General features: G+C 45.8%; 2 protein-coding genes across 14 annotated transcripts in view; one reads left to right on the top strand and one right to left on the bottom strand.

Moving 5' to 3' along the window:
• LOC117642302 overlaps nt 1-13,638 on the top strand; it is a 23,804-nt gene extending 10,166 nt beyond the window's left edge. For all 13 annotated transcript variants that reach the window (XM_034380359.1, XM_034380367.1, XM_034380360.1 and 10 more), the window contains 7 exons: nt 1,701-1,857; nt 2,957-3,119; nt 7,674-7,904; nt 10,236-10,495; nt 10,875-10,988; nt 11,492-11,716; nt 12,775-13,638. In XM_034380359.1, coding sequence (XP_034236250.1) covers nt 1,701-1,857; nt 2,957-3,119; nt 7,674-7,904; nt 10,236-10,495; nt 10,875-10,988; nt 11,492-11,716; nt 12,775-13,176 — 1,552 coding nt within the window. In that variant the 3' untranslated portion in view covers nt 13,177-13,638. The remainder of the gene's footprint in view (nt 1-1,700; nt 1,858-2,956; nt 3,120-7,673; nt 7,905-10,235; nt 10,496-10,874; nt 10,989-11,491; nt 11,717-12,774) is intronic.
• Nucleotides 13,629-22,878, bottom strand: LOC117642304 (lipase 3-like). The gene is made up of 9 exons (XM_034380374.1): nt 22,750-22,878; nt 20,768-20,830; nt 18,155-18,332; nt 17,938-18,052; nt 17,061-17,307; nt 15,827-15,964; nt 15,597-15,678; nt 14,845-14,990; nt 13,629-13,875 (listed from the first exon to the last, which is right to left on the bottom strand). Exons 1-9 carry the CDS (start codon nt 22,783-22,785, stop codon nt 13,714-13,716), a joined length of 1,167 nt encoding a protein of 388 aa, XP_034236265.1. The 5' UTR covers nt 22,786-22,878; the 3' UTR covers nt 13,629-13,713.

The following is a 22,878-nucleotide window of genomic DNA, read 5'->3' as shown; positions in this document are numbered from 1 at the left end:
AGGTCTCTTGTTTGATAAAGAGTACACTTAGACAAGGTAGGTTTACGCCAGACCGCGTCTTGTCGTAACAGGCTTCGCGATGTCTCGCTGCCTGTTCCTCCAATCCGCGCCCGGCGTACCTACCTTGTCCTGCGGCGCTAGCCTGCCTTCGGCAGGCAATGGCTTGTCCATTGTCGGTTATTTTTAAGCGGTCTTGCTACCGCTTCTAGCTCTGCATCCGATTCCACTCATCCCATCCCATCCACCCATCCATCCATTCAGCGCGCTCGGAGGGGACTGCATGGTCGTGTTGGTCGTCGTCGTCGTCTGTCGTCGTCCTGCGCCGCCACGCCACGCCGCCGCGCCGCGCCAGTCCCCACTCCTCACAGCCACCCCCACCCTTCTTGCCCCCTCTCTGCCCGGCCTCCCCGGCCGGTCCACGGCAAGACCGCTTTGCTAAGCTTGCCTTGGCGGAACTTTTTAACTTGTTGCGTGCTGGGGGGCTCCACCCCCCAGACCCCCTTACATTCGAGATAGAGATGCTTTATCTACCGATAACACGATCCCCCAGACCCCCTTTTCTCCAAGACAGAAGTGATCTTTCGCCGTTTTTAAGGTGTTTTTCGACCATAAAAACTGAACCAGTTGAGCTAGGATAGTGAAATTTCGCGTGTGCCGAGCCAAGGACATACTTAACAAGGTAGGTTTACGCCAGACCGCGTCTTGTCGTAACAGGCTTCGCGATGTCTCGCGGCCTGTTCCTCCAATCCGCGCCTGGCGTACCTACCTTGGCCTGCGGCGCTAGCCTGCCTTCGGCAGGCATTGGCTTGTCCATCGTCGGTCTGTTGCATGCTGGCCCCCCAGACCCCCCTTAATTCTGGTTAGAGTTGCTTCATCTACAGACAACACGATCTTGACCCTTGTCGCTTTTTAACTTGTCGAGGCTGGGGGGCTCCGCCCCCCAGACCCCCCTTTCTAAAAGACAGAGGTGATCTACCTGCAGACAACTCGATTTTTTGCCGTTTTTTGGGTGTTTTTCGGCTATAAAAACTGAACCAGTTGAGCTAGGATAGTGAAATTTCGCGTGTGCCGAGCCAAGAACATACCTTATAAGCCTGCAAAATCTCAGCCAGATCGGCCGAGCCGTTCAGGAGGAGTAGTGTACACACACACACACACACACAGACACACACACAGACAGACAGACAAAACTTTTCAACCGCACTGGAGTAACGGGCTTCGCTACCGCTCAGCCAAAAAGTGTGCAAAATCTCACCGAGATCAGCTGAGCCGTTCAGGAGGTATAGTGCGGACACACACACACGCACGCAGACAGGAAAAACTTTTCAACCCCACCTGAGTAACGGGCTTCGCAATCGCTCAGCCAAAAACCCTTCAAAGTATTCTCCGGCATTGTATCGCAAACTCTCTTAAAAACTATTGCCTAAGTGTTTCTTTGCAACTTGCATAGGAAATGCTTTGCAACGTTACAAACCGATGCTTCGCAACGTCGCAAACTTTTTTCTTTGCAACGTGCAAACTGTTTCTTGCGATGTGAAGGAAATCGTTCGCAAGAGAGTTTGTATTACAATGCCGGAAAATACTCTTTATTGCAAAGTCCTTTTCTTTGCATGCGTTTAAGAGCGTATTTTCAGCACCTCTTGACCAGAGTGCAAGTGTGTTGCTGTGTTCGGTTTTTCATTTTGCTCCCCTTCTTTTAGACCCGTTGTTTTTGCTACCGGGGCTGCTGCCATCCGCCTCTGGTGCCTGTACTGCGAAAAGGATGCGACCGCAGACTGTTTGGAAGAGCACTCGGTATGCAGCCTCAAGAAAGCCCGCGTCGAGGATGCGGGGCCGCTCCTAGCGTCGCTCCGCCAGGTACACTGCAAAACCTTTCGACTGCAAGTACTCTTACAAATGCCACTCACAAATGAATGCCTGGCAAGTGATCACGTAGAAGCGCGCGTAGCATGAAGCTCACGGAGCGAAAAATGCATGCTAAATTCCCTTGCATTTTTTTTTCATAACCTCTGCACGAAACTTTGCATGTGTTTCAAACTGCACGACTTTGTGCGCAATTACGCACGTAAATGTACGTTTTAGTGCTTGGAATAAGTGCATTTTGAAACGAATGCAGTTTCGTTCCTAGCTTAAGCTCAAGAAAATAACTACATAGTAGTTGAGTGTGTGCGGTTAAGTGCCTATTTGCCAAGTGGATGTAAGTGTGCTCTTGTCAAGGATTGCATTAAGCATCTGGTGAAACTAGAGCGTAGTTCTAACGCTTCATACGAGCGTAGAAATACGCTTGAAGACTTGACAGTATTCTACGAAACGTCTAGGGAGTCTGTGTGCCCATTGTTCGCATCGAATCGGCCCTGATCTGATCCGATTCGAAGCAGTGCCAAAATCCATTTCCATGCCCAAAGATTGAAATTTTCGATATGGCCACACTTTGTTTGGCCGACTTCATTTGATTCGAAAATTTATTGGTTCGATTCGGTACACGGTAAAAACGGGATCTGGTTTTTCCAAGAAGCCAATGGTGAAGGTATAGACGGACCATTTCCAGGGAGTTCCTGGGAAAACCAGGAATCGTTTTTACCGTGAAAAAAAAAATCTATTTTGAGCAGATTCGATTTGTGCAGAAAGTCCATGCACTCTCAGACCTATACGGACTTTTTTCTCTCTTGCTTATTGCGTTTTTTGAGCAAACGTAAACTGTACTATTTTCTTCTTAACTATGCACAATTTTGATCCTAATAAAGATAAAATTGTCAATAGATCATGTAGAAATTGAAACGTACATTGCAAACGACAAGAAGTCCGGTTTAATGGACTAAGTACATTATATAATAAACAAAATAGTGCATAGCTAAAAAGAAAATAGTACATATTACGTTTGCACAAAAACCTTTATGGCAAGAGATAAAAAGTCAATACGAGTCTGAGAGTGTGATTTTTACATCTCCGCCGACAGGGCGAGGCGGTCCTGGACAAGATGGGCGAGACGCTGGGCGATTTCCACCGCCAGCTGGTGCGGGAGAAGGCCGGGCTGGCGGCAGCGCGCGGACGCCTGGAGGACGCTCTGGAAGCGGACGCGGCCGTCTGGGAGCAGGCCAAGCAGGCCGCAGTGCAGGCTGGTAAGAAGGGAGCACTCGCGTAACGCAGGTCGCATCCGATTCGTGTAGTGTCATATATACCACTCCCATTAGAGTTCTGAAGAGAGAGAACAAGGAAGAGACCGGGGGAGGGGGGGAGGGCTGCGGTTGGATTCGTTTCTAGCAGCCACCGTAACGAAATTATTCGATTTGTCCTGACCTGCTAACAAATCTGAGGACACTGTACCATATTTAAAATGCGGAGGTGTGGAACGTGCACTTCACTGGTAGCCAACGTATGTGACGTCATATTCGTTTGAATGTGAATTTTGTCACATTCGTTTGATTGTTGATTCACGTTTAAACGAATGTGACACCCTACTTAAACGGTCAAGTCACGTTCAAACAAATGTGACATCAGATTCAAACGAACGTGACAAAATTCACACTGCTACGAATATGACGTCACATTCGGCGGCTACCAGTGTATTTTGGGTCACTCTTTGAAGAGATTGGAGCTCTGTGAGCAACTTCTCATTTGAAGTTTGAAGACTGCGAACTCTACACAGCCAAGTGCGGAGACTTAAGGGAGGGTGGGGCACCATGACCACTTTTTTTTTTGTGCCTCCCTCTACTCCACCGTGTGGTTCGAAAAGTTAAGTTTCCAGCATGAGGGGATTCTTTGGACCTCCAAGGACCTCTTCCACCCATTGGAACTTGTCTGCAATGCACGGCAGGCTCACAGAACACTTTGGAAAATAAAACGCAAAGTGGTCATGGCGCCCCACCTATGGGGCACCATGACCACCCCGTGGGGCACCATGACCATAGTAATTTTTTGGCCCAAAAAAGTGTACTTTCTACCAGTATTCTCATTGAAATTGTTTATATCTCTGTCCTTACCATCAGGCCAGTCAACTTAACTAAAAAACACTGTAAAAACCTTTGAAGTATCAAACGTTCTAAGATGCCTTAAAATGGACGGTTTAAAACAGTTAACGCTCTAAGGCTTTCAAATTTCACATCCAAAGCTATGACATGTGTTAACATTTTATGTTTGACGAGTCCAAATTCGTATGCAGATTTCAACTTGGTAAATTTTGAGAAAATTATCGCGGTTACTACACTGCAAACAAGTGAATTAAGTGCTGTTTCTCATAATGCCACAGCCATCTTGGTGCAAAGTAGCCACGGATCGCCTTCGCGGCCAACTTTTGCGGTTTGGAGCTCTGCAAGAGAAACTACCATTTCATGTCTCAGTTTCAGAACCCGTTCCCGCCCATTTTTCCCAAAACCAGATTCCCAAAAAATTAAGTCCCAAAATATAAAAGTTCCAAAGTGGACATTTCCAATTTGTGTTTTGCCAAAGTCTTATTTGTTCCAAAAGATCTATTTCCCAATATTTATTTTCCCTCCGAATCAACTGATTTCCAAAGGGCGGTGGAATTGTTGCATGGTTGGTACCTCTGCCTTCGCAGTACTTTCGATTGTTAGTGGCGGGCCAGAACAAACTGGTGGCGGGTTGGCTGAGATGGACGCCGAAATTTTGACAAATCGAAAGGGGGGGACACAATTACTGTACAAGGGACACATATTTTACCGAAAGGACGTGAAGAAGGGGAGGACTTACTGGATCTGCATAAGGAAGAAGGAGTGCAGGGCACCCTTCGCTGTACTCCTGCCTCAGCGAACTGAAGAAGGAGCAGGGGGACACGGAGACCATCCTCATGGAGGTCAGGATGGGAAGGAAGGTGAAGCTGGCCCCGAAGAAGAAGTGGCGTGACCTTCAAACCCGCATCCGCACCATCGTTGGAGACTACCAGACCTACAAGGATGAGCACCGAGTCCTGGACTACCTCCGAACCCTGGGCCACCACTTCCAGCTATAAATTGTTTTTTTTTTTCCTTTGGGAATTTATTTTATGGAACTTCAATACATTTGGAAAATTTGGAAAATAGGAATAAATATTTTGGACAACTTTTTTTTGGGCATTACAGTTTTAGGGAAAAATTTCTGTTGGGAAAATAGGATTGGGAAAAATGACCGTGAACCTCAGAACCATTCTTAATCATCTTGGTGATTCACGATTTGTGATAAAACTATCTATTCTGCAGCAATTATTCAACCTTTATACATTTTCAGAAGCAAAAAGCAAATTTTCGACGAAAATAAATCATTATCAGGCCAAAATATGAGAAAAAATTCCAATGCTAACGCATTGCACGGTGTTCCGGTTGTGGAAATGAATTTGAAGTCTGTCGTCTAAACGTTAATTACGTTAATTTTACCGTTATTTACGTAACTTTGAATCCTACCGGCATTTTTACATCCCCAAACCTGATTCAGTTAACACAATGACCATCTCAGTCCATCTCGCGATCTCGCGATTTACAGGGCTCATGTTCGTCAAACGAAAGTCATCCGCGTTTCGAAACCACCTCTCCCGAGTTTATAAAGTTCGTCAAACCAACGTCGTGCTGGTTACAGAATTGAGGAAAACATCACAAGAGAACCGCAACCTTTAAAAGCAAGCCAAACAATTCAACCTCAGCAACAATGGAGGGGCAGTTTCAATGCGCGACTACTCGTTTTTTCAGCTTCGCGATTTTCGAAAGGGCGCAGACGCCGAGAAAATTGTTGCCAACCCCCGACAATTAATTTATTGCGTCTTTTTTGCTACGAACTTTTTACTGACAGACTTCAAAGATGTTCCAATGTCGGGACACCGTGCAATGCGTTAGCATTGGCATTTTCGAATTTCACGGCGTTTTGATTTCTTTTTATCGGCGACTTTAAATTTTGACAGTTGGTACGATGACACCGTGTCGTTGCCATGGTGACTTTTTTTTCATGTTTTAACTATTTTGTCAGAACAGACATGATTTTTTGTCACTTTGATGAGGCAGGATGCTTAGTTTTGGGGAGAAGCACATTTTGTCTTTGAAACGTTTCTGGAAAATGTGAAGGGATAAGGGTGCTTCATTGTTGCAAATTTATGTTTTTGTCGTTTACGTTAAATTCTTACGAGAAATTTTCGAAATTTTCAGCAATTTTCATTTTTTTTATGATAAGGAGTAATTTGGCGGGAACCATTTTCAGATTTGCGTCGGCGGAAGGAAAAGAATCTGAGCCGTCCCGTGCAATAGGGGTCCTCCTTCGTCGGAACCCCTTAAAACACTCAAATATGTATGGTCATGGTGCCCCACTAAAAAGTGGTCATGGCTCCCCACAATGCAGTTTACGACTCTAAGGCTCCCCGAGCAAGCAATCAGCTACTTAGAATTAAATGTGATGTTGGATATTTTGCCGGAGAGCCAACATTTTGATAAAAACCTGAGACATCGAACTTATCTCCTCAAATGTGAGAGTGAGAAAAAATTCCAATGCTTACGCATTGCACGGTGTTCCGGTTGTGGAAATAATGTAAGTTAATGAAAGAAGATTTGAAGTTAGAAATACGAAGAAGGGAGTAAATTTTATATTTTGGGGCTGAGAGAGAACCGCAGCCTGTAAAAGCGAGCCAAACAACCCAACCTCAGCAACAATGGAGAGGCAGTTTCAATGTGCGACTACTTGTTTTTTTCAGCCTCGCGATTTTCGAAAGACGCCGGGAAAATTGTTGCCAACCCCCGAAAATCTATTTATTCTGTCTTTTCTGCTGCGAACCTTTTACTAACGACAGATTTGAATGATGTTTAAATGTCTTGTCAGTGTGCAATGAGTGAACATTGGCATTTTCGAATTTTACGGCGTTTTCATTTCTTTTTATCAGGGACTTAAAATTTTGACAGTTGGTACGATGGCAGTGAGACGTTGTCATGGAGACTTTTTCTTCATGTTTTTATCATTTTCTTAGAACAGTGATTAGTTTTTGTCACTTTGATGAGGCAGGAAGTTCAGTTTTGAGGAGTGGCACATTTTTTCTTCGAAACGTTTCTGGAAAATGTGAACGGATAAGGGTGCTTGATTGTTGCAAATTTATGTTTTAGTCGTTTACGGAAAATTTCCACGATAAATTTTTTAGATTTTCTGGACTTTTTATTGTATTATGAAAAGGATTAATATGGCGGGAGCGAAATGTCCATCGTGGGGGGTCCGTAGAAGAAGAATTCTGAGCCCCGGGCAATAGGGGTCCTCCTTCGTCGGAACCCCTAAAAATATCTCAGATTTGAAAAACGCTCAATTTAGCCAAAACGCTGTAACAAAAATTTTGGCGAGGTGCTATGGTCGTTCCCTTGAAGCTAGAAGGTTGGGCTCTGGCTGAAAATAGTTAGAATTCTATTCTCTCGAAAGTCCGATCGACCGGTTGCCGTCGGCAAAGTAGTTCCCGAGAGCGAGGGGGGTGGTCATGGTGCCCCAGTGGTCATGGTGCCCCACCCTCCCTTACTAAGTACCAGTAACATGGAATTCTCCATACTTGGTTTGACAGCGGAAGCCAACTAATTATTTGTCATATGAAATCGGAAATTGGGAAAACTTCTTCCTTGCTCACGTTTAATGGCTCACATGTTCCGAGACTTGCGTTGCTTCGTAGAGTGAACCTAGAGCCCTTCTAACGTAGGTTATCTTCTGACTTGTGTCACTTCGTCCCGCAGGAGTGTCCGAGAGCACGGCCCTGCTGGTGAGCGACCTGTCCCAGCCCGCCGCCAGGTGCAGCCTGGCTGTCCGGCGGGATGCGGGCGCCGCGGTGGCGTGGCGCGGCGAGGTGCAGACCGCGGAGGACGCGACCGCCAGGATGCTGCTGTACCGACTGGCGCGCAGCGGGGAGCTGCAGCGAGAGCAGGAGGCGCATGAGCAGCAGCAGCCACAACCGCAGCGCCCGGCCGGTGAGTCTTGCTTGGTGTGCGCGCACGTGGACCAATGCGATTCAACAAGTGTGACGGCCGTTTTCGTTAAAATGTGAAGTTTTGATGTTCGTGTGAATAAGATGTCACATTTCTTCGATCGTGAGAGGGCCGTTTGATTCGGTTGCCACATTCGTTAGAACTTTCAAACGTAGACGGTAGATGAGGGCTGTCATTTTCTGATTAAAATATGTAGAACATGCTAAATGTATTTAGAAAGGACGTTCTATTTCACCAACTTCCGCACTCTCATTCCAGGAACGTGACATCACGTTGAAACGAACGTGACAAATTGTCACGTTCGTTTGAGCATTGTGTCACATTCGTTTAGACGTGAATCCGCCAAAAGTCAGCCTGTTCACATCCAAACGAATGTGACACAATGCTCAAACGAACGTGACATTTTGTCACGTTCGTTTCAACGTGACGTTACGTTCCTGGCATGGGAGTGCGTCCAAAAAAACTGGAAGATAATGGTCTGTCTGGCAAACATTGCGCTTCTATTTTTATTAATACATTTATGAAAAGGTCCGTAAAGGGGCCCTATCATTAAAGAAATTCGAGGTGCAATGTTTGCAAGACAGACCACTTTTTTCAGTTTTTTGACGGAAGTTGGTGAAATAAAATTGGTTCCCTCTTATGCGCCGTCTACACTCTAAGACTCGCTATTCATGGTGTTGATGGTATTGATGGTATTGATAGTCCGTCGTTCGTACCTCTGGCTTTAGTGCAACAGTAATACCTATTTGCGTTTGTCCATATAATCTCCATTTTTATTGGTCCTTTAAGGGGGGACCCTGGTGAAAAAATCGCCAAAATTCCAAAAAATAGAATTTTCAAAGTTCATAGATAAAAATGTGCATAGAAGGTTTCAAATTCAACAGGTGTTCAACCTTTAAGCTAAGTGGGTAGTTTCTTTATCATTTGGAAGGAAATAACATTGAGATCAGTTGTCGTTGGCTTCTACGCTCAACTTCACAGCTTTGCTCAGTCGACAAAAAAATTTGTCGTAGAAAGACTTCCTGCGTTCCTGGTTGACACCTACATGAGTCGTCTTGCATGGACTCTATTCATTGATGACTTGTCGACAAATTTTAGTGACGGAATCTTGATATCAGCCCTACTTTTTTTTAAACACACCTAAAAGTTTGAAAAAAGGGAAAAAAATCACTTTTTTATTAATGTTGAAATTTGAAAACTCATATTTCAGGACAGAAGTTGAATTTGAAAATTCCGTCACTAAAATCTCTTCTATACATCTTTAGGATAACCCAAAAAAATTTTCAAGACTTTCCGTCCCAATGAAAGACGCAGGAAGATTTTTCCCCAACACTCCAAAAAACACTAAAAAGCCACTTTTCTCAGAGACCGTTCAACATTTTGGGTTGAATTTTGTTTTGGGAACTCACCATAATGAACCTCATAATAAAGCAAAGTTTCAACTTTCTGGGATTATTTTGAAGCCTACTTGAAAGTTTCACCAGGGTCCCCCCTTAAAAAAAAATTCCAATAATTTTACGACATTATATTTGTGGGCTACTGTGCCGATGCTGAGAGCGCACCTCTCGAATGACAATGTCTGATACGAGGGGGAAATCACTCTTAAAACCTGCGACCCGACTCTTACGTCTATGACACTCTATTACGCCTCAAAATTAAAGGGATTTAGCTGAAAACAGACCAAAAACCCCCCAAAATGGATCTAATGTGGAGAATTTCGGCTATTACGCTACTATTACGCACACTATTACGCGTGCTATTACGGACAGAGTGACCCGACTATTACGCGAGTGCTTTCCCCCTCGGTCAGATAGTTTGAAGAAATTCGCAATTGCTTCCCTCTTACGGCAGCTCTGAAAAGGAAAAGGGACAACTGTTCAAACCATTTCTTTGCAATTCGCAAGGGTGTTCGTAATTTTAAGTCAGAGAATACATCGTGCTGTGAACACACTTAGCCTGTTATTGACTTTTTATCCTTTGGTGAGGGTTTTACAACAGCAATAAAATTTACTATTTCCTCAATGTCTATGTAAAATTTTGTTCCTTACATTGACTTATAGTCACTTTGCTATTGGCAAAGAGTCAATACGCAATTGACATCAAAAATAGTCAATAATTAATGACAATTTAGTCTTCATTGTGAACACTATTATACATGGTTACAAAGGAAATACTACATATTATTGCTGCTTAAAATACTGCGTAAGCAAAGGACAAAAATTTGTCCATAATAGAGAGAAAAAAGTCAATACGAGTCTGAGAGTGAAGCAATTTCCTTTGCAAACGTTCAAGAGTGTCTCCCTTCTGCCGCAGCCCCGCTTTGGCGGGAACGCTCCAACGAGGGGGATTGGGAGATGACACCGGAGGAGACGCTGAAGCGGATGGTGGTGGGCGCCAGGGTGGCGTACAGAGGCCGGTCGTCGAGTTGGTCAGGCACTGTCACCAAGGTCGACCACGGCCTTTGCTCGTTCCCTAGGTTAACTGTGTCATTCACGAGGGATCACTACAATACTTCTCACTCTTTTACACTGACGTCTGATGAGTGTGCACTACGCCTGCTGCCCTCTCCGTTGGTAAGTAATGGCCACTGCTTGAAACCACCGCAACAATCCTTCAACAATTCTTGCTATATCTTTTATCAGAAATGGCCTTTACTTCCAAGAAACACGTAAATGGTGTGAATATTCACACTTTTTCATGCAGTGTAACGCGCCAATCAAAGAGCGTACACATTGTATGCTCTAACTGGAGCATGCCTGCAAGCACGCTCTAGCTAGCGCATGCCTGGCAAGCATGCACTTACTATTGCTAACAGAAGCATGCATCTAGTGCATATGGGATAGGGCGAGGGGTCAACTCGCATATTACTTCGTACAAAGGCTGCATCGTTTTAGATGTGCACTGCTAATGAGGATTATTCTATTGAGACGCGTCGATTTGTCTTTGTTACAGAAGCCGCCAATCGGAGCGCTCAAAGGAGAGTACTTTCTAGGAGTGGAATCTATCAGCTCGAGCTCACATCCCAAGAACATGGCTAATTTGCTGACGGATGGCAGTCTTGCCCAGGTACGTCTTCTGATAAAGTAGACCATTCCAGTGGGTGGAAAGTCGCAGTAATAATACACCACATACCTATCTGTCTACTTAGCACGCACTTAAAAACGCGTGCTTGTGAAGTACACACAATTGCATGCTTGGCGCCGTAGAACTCCATACTGCACGCATGCGTTTGACAGTGCTAACTTGGCCAAGCATTTCGTAGGTGTGTATTTGCAAGCATTTATTTGTAAGTGCGTGCTTAGCACACAGTTAGGTTTGCAGTGTGGCTTCTGAACGGCTCAGTATTTTTTCTAATGAGGAAAGTGGAAGTGAACGGATGTTGAAACGGCTTTGTGTTGAGATGGGGCCAAACGCGTTCGGCGCCTTCGAATGGCCCCCTCCGATTTCCATCAGGGCTTTTATTAATTTACTTTACTGACTCGTTGGTCATGCCAATTATACTTTGCCGTGGGTCCCAACCATTTCATGCCAAATGAGTAATGAGGTTGACTTTTTGCTGTTCTTCTCAGGTGCGTTTCTTGGCCGGCCTTCCCTGCAAGGTCACTCCGTTCTGGAGCCAGAAGGCGCTGCAGCTGGTGGCGCCTCGCCTGCAAGGCCTGCAGGTCCTTGCCCCTCTGCAGCGGCACCTCGATGTGATGCAGGCCATGCCGCACTTGCATTCCTTGAGCGTCATCGGCGCCACCGGGGAGCAGCTGCAGGTGGTGAGCCAGATGGCCTCGCTGCGCCGCCTGGAGGTACGCCAGGGGAAAATAACTCGGCCTCGTTTGTACACCGAAATTCATCGAAACTCGATTGAAATTCATGGAATTTCGACTGAAATTTATCGAAATTTGACTGAAATTCATCGAAATTCGACTGAAATGCATCGAATTTTGACAGAAATTAAGGGGGCTCATACATGTTAAAAGCACTTTTTTTAAAAAAAATTTTTGATGTAGACGGATTAAGATTTTACAATTTCTGTGTTAAAATCCTTTTAGATAATTGAGTAAGCTTCATTTTGGCTTAAGGGAAAGTGACTTTGGACATTTTTTGGAGATTTAGTCGAAACGTTTAAAATTTTGCTTCTCGTAAGATTTTGTTTGCATACTTGCTCAGATCTGTGGGGAAAAAATCAGGGAGACTCATCCCCAGTAGTGTCATAGAATTGACTAGAATGGGCTTTATATCTGCAATAGTTTTCAAGAAAAAAAATAAAAACAATTTTTTTAACAATTTTTTAAACAAATTTTTAAACAAAAAATTGTTTTTATTTTTTTTCTTGAAAACTATTGCAGATATAAAGCCCATTCTAGTCAATTCTATGACACTACTGGGGATGAGTCTCCCTGATTTTTTCCCCACAGATCTGAGCAAGTATGCGAACAAAATCTTACGAGAAGCAAAATTTTAAACGTTTCGACTAAATCTCCAAAAAATGTCCAAAGTCACTTTCCCTTAAGCCAAAATGAAGCTTACTCAATTATCTAAAAGGATTTTAACACAGAAATTGTAAAATCTCAATCCGTCTACATCAAATTTTTTTTTTTAAAAAGTGCTTTTAACATGTATGAGCCCCCTTAATCGAATATCGACAGTAATTCATCGAATGTTGACTGAAATTCATCGAATGTCGTCTGAATTTCACCGTCGAATTTCGACTGAGATTCACCATCGAATTTCGACTGAAAGTCATAGAATGTCGACTAAAATTCTTCTACAAATTTCGATTTAAATTCATCGAATTTTGACCGAAATTCGGCTGAAATTCATCGAAATTTGACTGAAATTCACAGTGTGATTTCCCCTTGAGGTACACTGCCCGCTGGACGCCCCGCTGCCGGTGCTGGCCTTCCCTGGTGCCCAAGCGAGGCTGCAGTGGCTGCGCTGCGGCGTCCACCCGCTGGTCTCTGCGCTGGCCCTGATGCGCGCGCACGCCGCCACACTGGAGGAGCTGCAGTTGGTGGCGGCGTCCGACGAGCCCTACGGCTGTCCCGACCTGGCGGAGGAGCTGCGGAGGTTGAGGTTCCAGAGCCTCCGGCGTATGGTGCTACTGCGGCAGACCGGCCACAACGCTCCCTGCCGTCACACCAGGGACACGTGCAGAGTGCAGGTGCACCAACTGTGGGACATGTTCGCCGAGAGTGACTTGAATGTCACTGTGGTGTGCAGTGTGTGTGAAAGCACTGAATTTCAGAAATCGGAAGAGTCGTAGGCCGAGACGTGGTTGGACGTCTGTTCTCATAGCAAATTATACGACAGGGAACTAGTTCGAGTCTAAATAGGGGCCTGTGTTGCTGCGTAATGGATAATTTGAAAGCTGGCACGCAATGGTGTGCACGCCCATGCATTTGATTGTGGGTGACTCTTTTACTGTCCAAAATTTTGAAGAATTGGTCGCATTAACCACTAATGTTAATTTAGTTCAAATACATTACGATAGAGCTGGACAGTAGGTATTATTGTTTCTCAATAGTGTTCAAAGGCGCACGATTCCTCAAGTTTTTTCTTTTTTGTTTTGCGACTGGCTTAAGTCTGAGTTGAATATGACAGCACAGTTCAACTCAAATTTATGTTCGTTCACTCTGTTTGAGTAAATCTTCAGGTTGCTGTTTTATATAACGTAAGGACTGTCTTCGTTGTGTTCTGATAATAAAAATTATGTTATTCCTTGCAATGATCTTATTTTTATTGGAACTCAGATTTTCTCCAGTGTAAGTGGAGAGTAACCTAATCTCTCATTGGCATTACTTCAACTTTGCCTTAGGTACGGATCCAAATCCTTCAACACCTCTTTCCACACATCTTCGTAGGCTGTGTCGGAGAGAACGAAATCACGATGTTTGAAGTTCTTCCTCAGAGGAATGAAAGACTTTCTTACATTTTTCAAGTTGCTTCTCAGAAGTGCCATGTCCTGCACAGACAATAAAGAAACGACAGTCAAAAAGCTGTGTGAAGCAGTGGTTTAAAACAATAGGAGTCAGCTCGCGCACAGCTTCAAGTTTGCGAAAGAATCATATCCTAACTGCTCTCCAATACACGAAAAACACAATTGACTACGAAGTGCAAGGTATAAGCAGTACCAAGGATTCCCAGGCCCATCCCGTACAAACAGGGGTGTGTTTAGCAGCCCGGGAGTCCCAAGGTATTATTCTGAGTTTGCCGTGAACACACTTTCAAATGCGTGCCCGCAAGTACACACAAAGAACGTGATGCACAGTAAAAGGTCAACGAAACATCGCTTTACAATACGTAGAAATCGATGGCATTGTATTCTACGAAGAATTGCTTCGTGTTACGAAGCAGAATTCTTCGTTACATGAAGCATTTCCTTTTTATATGTAGAATTACTCGATGCCTTCATTTTCTTAGCAGTTACGAAGCAAAAGCTTTACAAAGCTACAAGTAGACTCCTTTTAGTGTGCATGGGGAAGTACACATGCCTAGTGCATATGTGTAGCATGGACGCGCCAAATGCAAAGGTAATACTTTAAGTACCTTTTTTGGCAATACGACCGAGATACGACATACAGAAAGTCTTTGCGATAAACAAGGGTATCAACAAAAACTCGACAACACTTAAGAGTATCGCGTCTTTGACCCTATCGTGGCAACACACAATTGTGTAGCCAAAAAAGGTACTCACAATGTCACCTTTCGATTTGGAAAGGAGACACGTTGTCAAGCAGGCCGTTGTAGGTGTGTTAAAAAAAAAGTCGAAACTTTCAGACTTTTTAGGATGAACTCAATTTTGGAACCCCGCAAGCAGACGTTTGTAGTGTAAGCGAATCATTTCCATGTAACACGAGTTGAAAATCGCGAAAACATTCCTTCTCAAGCACTTCAAGCAACGGTAAAGATGGATGGAAAAACTGCACGTTACCTCTTCAGTGCACCAGCTGTCGTCTTGTCCGTAGTACATGAAAATAGGCGTGTTGATATTAGCGAGGTTGTAGTCAGGTGGAGTGTCCTGCCCGTACCTGGCGCGATTCCCTCTGGTACCGTAATTGTACTTTCGGAAACCTGGCCCTGCATCAAAAAATAATATTGTAAGCTCGAGTCAATGTTGTGTTGTGTACTCTAGAAAATGAAGTCTGTACAAAGTACACTCTTATTTGGGCCTGCTTCCAAGCACACTCTTATTTACAGCATACTTGCCAGGGTCAGTACACATTAAAATAGTCTGTCTGCAAGTACACGTACACGCTTAATGAGAGTGTGCCTGCAAACTGGCCCATGTTTTTGGTTAGGACTAAGCGAATGCATTTTGGCGTGTACTTACAGGCACACTCTTGTTAACACGGTAAATCTTTATGTACAATTTTGAACGTGGTGTTGCATGATTTTGAACCTGTGTAGCGTTTTGCATAAAATTGTGCTCGACTTTGCCTATATATGTAATGTTACGCATAATAAGCAAATTACACTTATGCACAAAATGTTACAAGTCACGGGTACAAAATTCTACATGAACATGTAGTGTGTAAAGCGTGTTTATGCCAGGCGCCAACACTATTTTAGCGTGCGCCTGGCATGTTACGCTGTAAAGAAGAGTGTACCTGGAAGCACACTTCAGATTCTATAGTGTCACCACATTTCCGCAAACTGTTCTGGTATCCTAAAGAAAAACCTTACATTTCCGATCACCCAACTGCGCGTAGTGCAAAATTTGCCCGAGCGATCCTCCAGCTGGGAAGAAAATGCCTATATCCGACAGCTGAACATGAAACAATTCAATATTAATGCAACGTACTATGAACACAAAAGCAAACCTTAGAGATACTGGGACGGTGCCTCTTTGCCGCGCTCGGAAACATCTATGTTTCACCGAGCACTGGAGCTCCAAGATAGTTGGAAAGGCTTACTATGCGATCATCGGGGCTCAGTCCCGCCAAACGACAGAGCTCTTGATTCAATCTCCGGGCGCTATTGCAAATCCGGTCGATGACCGAACGGATGAACTCAACAGGCTGTCGGTGATGGTGAGTCAGGTCTGCAATTCTCTGTGAATCAAAACGTTAGCACGGTTTTAACTTTTAGCTCTCGATTTAGGCTTTTGATAAGGTCTTCTAGGGTCTGCGTTATCCTGAGAGGACACGAACTTCTTTAAGAGTTTTAATGTGAAAATGGTTCAGTTACTTTGAGTGTATCGCGATGATAAAAATCTGCCATCTTCAAATTATGGTTATGGCACACCACTCTGCCAACGCCACACAGACGAAAAAAAAGAGAGGTCTAGAAGGACGGAATCCTTCAGTTCCAAAAGTGACTATGATAAACTGTACACCTGTCTTCTCTCTGTTTCGTTCACACGTGGTGCCTGGAAGGTAGGTAGGCCACAACACCGTGTGACCTATGAACTCTTTAAGAAAACACCACTGCCTGAGAGAGGACCACGGGACCAACAACTTAAACGAGGACTGGCACAACCGCTTTTAGGTAAAATTCCTGGAGAATGGCTGGAGGCTTGGGGTCTGGAAACCAACAATACTGTTCCTCGCCAGGGTGTCATCGGCGAAAATCGCCCATCGCTATACACTGCACTTGGAGAAATCCATGAGGAAGCAAGCCGACACGGAGACGATGCTGCACGAGCTGTCCCTGGGTCGCCGCGTGCCGCGTCAAGGCCGCTCCAAAGAAGAAGTGGCTGGACCAGCAGCGACGCGTCAAGACCGTCGTCACTGGCTACTTACAAGCAAGAAGAAAGGGTCGTCGACTACTTGCGGACCCCGGGACATCTCTTCACTCTCTAAAACTTTTCGGAATTTTTGATAATTTTTTTTATATACTTTGGCATTTTGCATAAATTGTTTTGGTAAAATTAGTTTGGAAATTATTTTTTGGGAAGAAAGAAAATTGGAACCGAAGTACTTTGGAAAATTTTAGGGGGTATAAACGTAGGATAACCCCTACTTAGGTGCTCTATGAGTGTACACACTTTATTGCTCATCGTGTAACTCAGTTCACACTTTAGTGCTCTGTGGGTACTCACTCAGTACGCACTTTAGAGTTCTGTGTGTTTTCTCAGGACACTTTTTAGTGCTCTCTGTGTGTATACTCACTCAGAACACACGTAAGTTTTTAGTGCATTACACTGACCTGCGTGATGTTGGCCACGGGGTGGTAGATGCTGAGAGCTGGGTTGCGGTGGTGCGCCAGGAACGAGGCAGGGCCCATCACGAAAGCAGCGCTGATTTTTTTAAGAGTGTCTGGGCGCTCCGAGGCCGTCACGAAGAAGGTGGTGGCCCCCATGGAGTGGCCCATGAACACGACGCTGGGCTGCTTGGTGGTCGCGACTATGTAGTCGATGAGGGCCGGGTTGTCGAGCGTGCCGTGCTCGTGCCACCTGGACCAAGGGTGGGATCAAGATTAAGCATGTCGAGAGCTTGCCTGCACTGAAAAACCAAACGTGGTCTAGACCACACCAACTGGTGTGGTCAAATGGGTGCCATTTTGACCACATCTGTTGGTGTGGTGTTGGTGTGGTGCGAAAGACCACACCAAACGTGGTCTAGACCACAGCAAACGTGGCCAAACGCGGTCTAGACCACAGCAAACGTGGCCAAACGTGGTCTAGACCACACCAAACGTGGTCTAGACCACACCAACTGATGCGGTCAAAATGTCACCCACACCAGTGATGTGGTCTAGACAGCGTTTGGTTTTTCAGTGTGGGTGTTTACTTGTGGCTCCTCAAGAATTTGTTTCAATTTCGTTAAAAAATGTTGGTGGGACGACCACGCGCATTCACAGCAAGGAAGATTGCCAGGGCAAACCTATCACTGAGAAAACCTTACAAACTATTTTGGGCCTTACAAAGAAAAGTAGTTTGTATAACAAAGTATTTTGAGCATACGTAAGCTTACAAAGAAAATACTTCGTAATTTACGAACTCGTATAACCAAGTATTTTAGTTTGTTATATGTATGCTCAAAATACTTCGTAAGGTTTTAAGAGTGATTTTAGTTTCATTTACCCGAACTCCCAAAATTTGTCATCGGAGCTGGACAACGTTTTATGGGTGAGAGAGAAGTTGGTGCCGCGGAAATTACTTAACCACACGTCGAATCCAGCGTCATAGAGGAGGAAACCTGACAGATTTGAACAGAAAACGACAAAACTATGTAAAAACTCGAGTAGGAAAGCTCCACTCAGAGCCGAGGCACGCGTTACTGCTTCCTCGTCACTCTTACCAATTGATTTGCCTTTCCCGAGGATCAGATATGCTGCTGCTGAACTGACCAGTTGATTGGCGAGATAAACCACTGGTTTGCCAGGCTGTGGTATGCGGTCAAGTTGCAGAATGTATCCGTCTTCCGTTGTTACATGATGCACCTCCGATGGGTAGCCGTTTGACTTAAGTATGTCGCTCTAAGTTCGTGAAAACAAAACAGTGCATTTAATCGTTGGACACAGAGCCTTCCTCCTGAATTGATGGTTTTCCCACCTTACCATCCATCACTTATGAGCTCAGTAAATAGGCTAATGTTGGGATCCTGGCTTCCTGACGGCCCCCGGCATGCACCCTCCCCCGCAGAGCTGAACACCCCCGCCCGGCCGAGACTTGATAGTTACACTCAGAATGATGCAATTTAAGGTCACATAAGAAATATTCAATGGTGTTTGCTTCGGGTGGTGCGTAGTGACCAGGGTCGCCAGTTCGAAGCGCGCCTGTTCCCCGAAGTCCTGGCCATGTTCGGCATCCGGAAGAGCCGGTCCCTGGCCCAACACCCGAAAGCAGCGGATGATTCCGGAAGACCACAGCGACTAGTGACTGGGACGACGTCGTACGGGGCCATGCCGCACACTCTACAAATCAAAGAGTGTACATGGTACGCTCAAACTGGAGCATGCCTGCAAGCACGCTGTAACTAGCGCATGCCTGCCAGGCATGCACTAACTAGTGCATACATGCCATGTACACGCTAACTGGAGCATACATTTACTGCATAAGGGATAGGGAGTTTTCTGCATCAGGAAGCGTGTACATGGCATGTATGCTCTAGTTAGTGCATGCTTGGCAGGCATGCGCTAGCTAGAGCGTGCTTGCAGGCATGCACCAGTTAGAGCATACTATGTACACTCTTTGATTTGTAGAGCAGTGCCTCCAAGTTCAGCCCAGCCGAGGTGATGTTCGGGCGCGACATCACCCTCCTCCCGACAGACCTGAGTCTCCCGCCTCCCATTGGACGCAGGTATCGAGGCAGACGACCCGACGCGGTGCCCGCCGAGGCTGCGAGAACCCCTCCGCGAGGTCCACGAGGAGGTCCAGCGCAGACGGCAGCCCAGGGCCAAGGACCTTCACGTCACCTTCAACCCCGTCCGAGAAGGTGAAGCTTGCACACCCTGCAGCTCCGAGTCGGGCGGAGCAGCTGGAGTGACCCGCCGACTAGTTAACCCAGTGGTTGCAGGAGCTCGCCGCCTGCGACCAAGCCTGCGACGGACGCCAGGGAGACGACGGAGCAGACGTCCTGGACCGGACCTGGAGCTCTAGCATTCCAACGGAGGGGGAAGTGTTGGGATCCTGGCTCCTCGACGGGCCCCCCCGGCACCCCTGCGCGAGCCGAGCGGCCGGCGCCGAGCAACCAAGCGCGGCCGAAGCCGGCTTCATTGTCGGAAAATCTAGAAAAGGGGGCACCCCGGCGACCAGGGGCTCAGCGAGCTCTGCCAGCCGCCGCCACGACCAGTACTCGCGCGCCCAGCGGGGGAACTGAGCGGCCAAGAAAGGCACTGGTTTTGTTGTTGCTTTTGCTGTTGTGACATCAGTACCGAAAATGCTGTAGGGCCAACGTGACGACAATGAAAGAGTGACGATCCCCCTCTTTTCCCTCAGCGAAATTTTCTTTTTATCCTAGGCCAAGAGCACAATTCAGTCTTTATCAAATCTCTCAGATAAATAACTACGTTTTTGTGTATTTTATGGATTTTATTTGATGAAGAGTGTGCGTCGAGAGACGAATCGTTGCGGTGGTGTGGCAGCGCCACGGCAGCGCCGGCTTGTAAACTTCGAGGTACTCCTCGACCTTCGCTGTGCTGTCATGATACTAAGCTTTTTCTTCGTATTACCAAGAAAAAGCTCAGTAGGATCTTGAGAGTGCGTCTGTGCGTGCGGCGCAGGCGGGGCAAAAAGTGCAGGGGGCTGGCTCTACCCACTGCGGGGCGGCGGCGGGGACCAACAATGACCGCCACTCACGGCATCCTCCCTTCACCCCTCTCCGCCCCGCTAGACTCGGCGCGGCAAGAACCTCCTCTCATCCCCGCCGGGCGCAGGAAGCCTAGACTTTCGCACTTAATTTTGAATACTATCAAAGCCCAACCACTAGAAGAAAAGCAACCGAATATCATCTGCTTTAGTAACGTTCATTTTGAGATTTTTTAGCAGATGATACCTTTACCTACTTTAGAACATGCCGTACCTTGAACAATACAAGACCCTTCAAGGTGACAGCTAGTGCCATATTAATAATGGAATAGAGCCCGGGGGAATAGTGAATAGGTCCGTGCGTGGCTCGAAGCCCGTGCAGAACATCGACGCTCTCTCCCCCGGTACAGCGCCAGCGCAGAAGAGCGACCAACAATGCCTCACGGTTCGGTGGGTTCACCACGACTCGGCGCGCTCGGGTCGCGGCGGGCCCTCACCCTGTGCACGCCACCGATAGATGGGGCAGCTACTATGCTACGCAGTAAACCATGGTTTAAGGTTCAAAATGTCTCCTCTATTCGTAAAGGGATCGAGAGTTGGACGTAACTTTTGGGGGATTGAACGTTGACTTTTCTGGACAAAACATCATATTCTGCTTACTTACCGGTGTTCGGGGTAAGGGTCCCTGAGCAAGCGTCGTCCCACATGTCACAAGAAAGGAAGCTAACTGAAAAGGCACCATAGACAGTCACACCGTCAGTTGCAGTGCAGAAAAGGGGCACATTTCCATAAATCGGCATCGGTTTGGGTCCGACCAGAATATCAAGAATAATTGTAGGGGCGGAGGTTTGACAAATGTTTACTGATTTCTTTCTTTCAGTAGAGCCCTAGCCTATCTACAAATATTTTTCAGTCATTATGTGCGAGGATCCACCGTGGCATTTGCTATTGCACTTGATGCCTAGCGCGCGGCACCTGCAGCGGTTGTTCATGCAGGAAAATCAGCGTCATCAGCCTGGAGCTCCATGGCCATGGTGCAACTGTTTACCGGACTTCCCTTAGTATTCCCCTGGTTACCCGCCAAGGGGCTTCAATGGGTATTTCCTACCTTAAGAAGGATAAAGAACGAAAAATAGCATTGCAGCTATGTTTGTTTAAGAGCCCCCGACCTTCCGAGCCACCTTCTCTCCTGCCCCTACAGCACCCGAAGGTTATGCTTGATATTCTGCAGCACCCGAAGGTTATGCTTGATATTCTGGTCGGACCCAGTAATACCGTAAAAGCGGGTACACTGGTAGAACTGAAGCGTAGTTTTATCAGTGTAATATTGGCCACCAGTGGGTAATGTGGAACACCCCTGTACCTCTTCTGTATAATCGGTGATGCCGCATACACTAAGAATGAAAAAATCGTGGTCCATACCCAATTTTGGGCTAGGTATACTTTATCACCCAAATTTGAGTGAGGATTATATTCTCATTCGAATTTGGGTAAGGCAGGTTTCCTCAGCCAAATTTCGGTGACGAATGCCTTGTGGGTGGCATATGTTCACTGGGAGAAATAATGAAGATTGTGGCTGTAAAACCTAATGCCACTCTCCACTGTTTACCGAAAGAAGGTGTTTACCGTACCCTGGGATACAGTAGACACCGTACCTGAAAGAACGGCGTTCACTGTATCCAGGGAACCTGCATCCACTGTACTTGGAAACTTTTCAGACACGGCATTCAGTATAACTGTAAGATAAGGCGAAATTCCAAAATCGCGATAGGAACGTTTCGATGACGGAAATGAATTCATCTCAACAAGACGAACAAAAAATGATAAGCATGTTATGGGCTCAGACTCGAAATTCAACAGATATCGGCATCAAAAGTCTAAAAGAGTAGAATTTTGGAACGTAATTTGATGAGTCCTATGTTAGGGGTCCAAAAATCCTACTTTTTTAGACTTCTGATCACGATTTCCACTGAATTACGAGTCTGAGACCATAACATGCTTATCATTTTTTGTTCGTCTTGTTGAGATGAATTCATTTCCGTCATCGAAACGTTCCTATCGCGATTTTATTTCGCCTTTATCTTACAGTTATACTGAATGCCGTGTCTGAAAAGTTTCCAAGGTACAGTGGATGCAGGTTCCCTGGATACAGTGAACGCCGTTCTTTCAGGTACGGTGTCTTCTGTATCCCAGGGTACGGTAAACACCTTCTTTCGGTAAACAGTGGAGAGTGGCATTAGGTTTAACAGCCACAATCTTCATTATTTCTCCCAGTGTTGGTTGAACAGGCCTGTTTCTAGCTGCAAATAAATACTGACAGAGTTTTGTTATAGGGGTCCCTGGTACACCAAAGTACAATATGACTACGTAGTTTTCCAGTAATTTCTGGTGCTCTTCAGTATATATGGCCAGGTAGTATTCTTACCCGGACGAATTAGGACGATAAATACTGCCTCGCCGAACGTAAGACGTGATTATGACTCATTCACTCAGTGTAGCGGTGCGCAGACCGTTTCTGGTCCGAACTTCCGAATCATTGAAAGAAATTTTAGGGGTGGTCTATATCACCCGCTTTTACGGTAATCTGGACACGGGAAAGTTAGACCCAAGGACGCTGTTGAATGCAGATAAGTCTATCTCACTTACAAACAGAAAGCGACAGTCTTCTCGTAGCCCCATCATGGCGACGAATGGAAGCGACTAGAAACAGACCTGATGGTTTGCTTCCAACGGACTTGACGCGAAACACGAAACCAATCTACTCCTCTGACGGAC

The sequence above is a fragment of the Thrips palmi genome, unplaced genomic scaffold (genome assembly GCF_012932325.1).
Source record: "Thrips palmi isolate BJ-2018 unplaced genomic scaffold, TpBJ-2018v1 HiC_scaffold_16, whole genome shotgun sequence".
Lineage (NCBI taxonomy): Eukaryota > Metazoa > Arthropoda > Insecta > Thysanoptera > Thripidae > Thrips > Thrips palmi.
This window is presented reverse-complemented; position numbering and strand designations above follow the sequence as displayed.

What these genes read in the sequence shown, in the direction of transcription:
- LOC117642304 (XM_034380374.1), bottom strand. Translation starts at nt 22,785, where the DNA reads ATGATGGGGCTACGAGAAGACTGTCGCTTTCTGTTT. An exon ending in CGGGAAAGGCAAATCAATTG is followed by an intron (nt 18,053 to 18,154) that starts GTAAGAGTGACG and finishes CAAATCTGTCAG; the next exon opens with GTTTCCTCCTCTATGACGCT. An exon ending in GACAAATTTTGGGAGTTCGG is followed by an intron (nt 17,308 to 17,937) that starts GTAAATGAAACT and finishes CCCTTGGTCCAG; the next exon opens with GTGGCACGAGCACGGCACGC.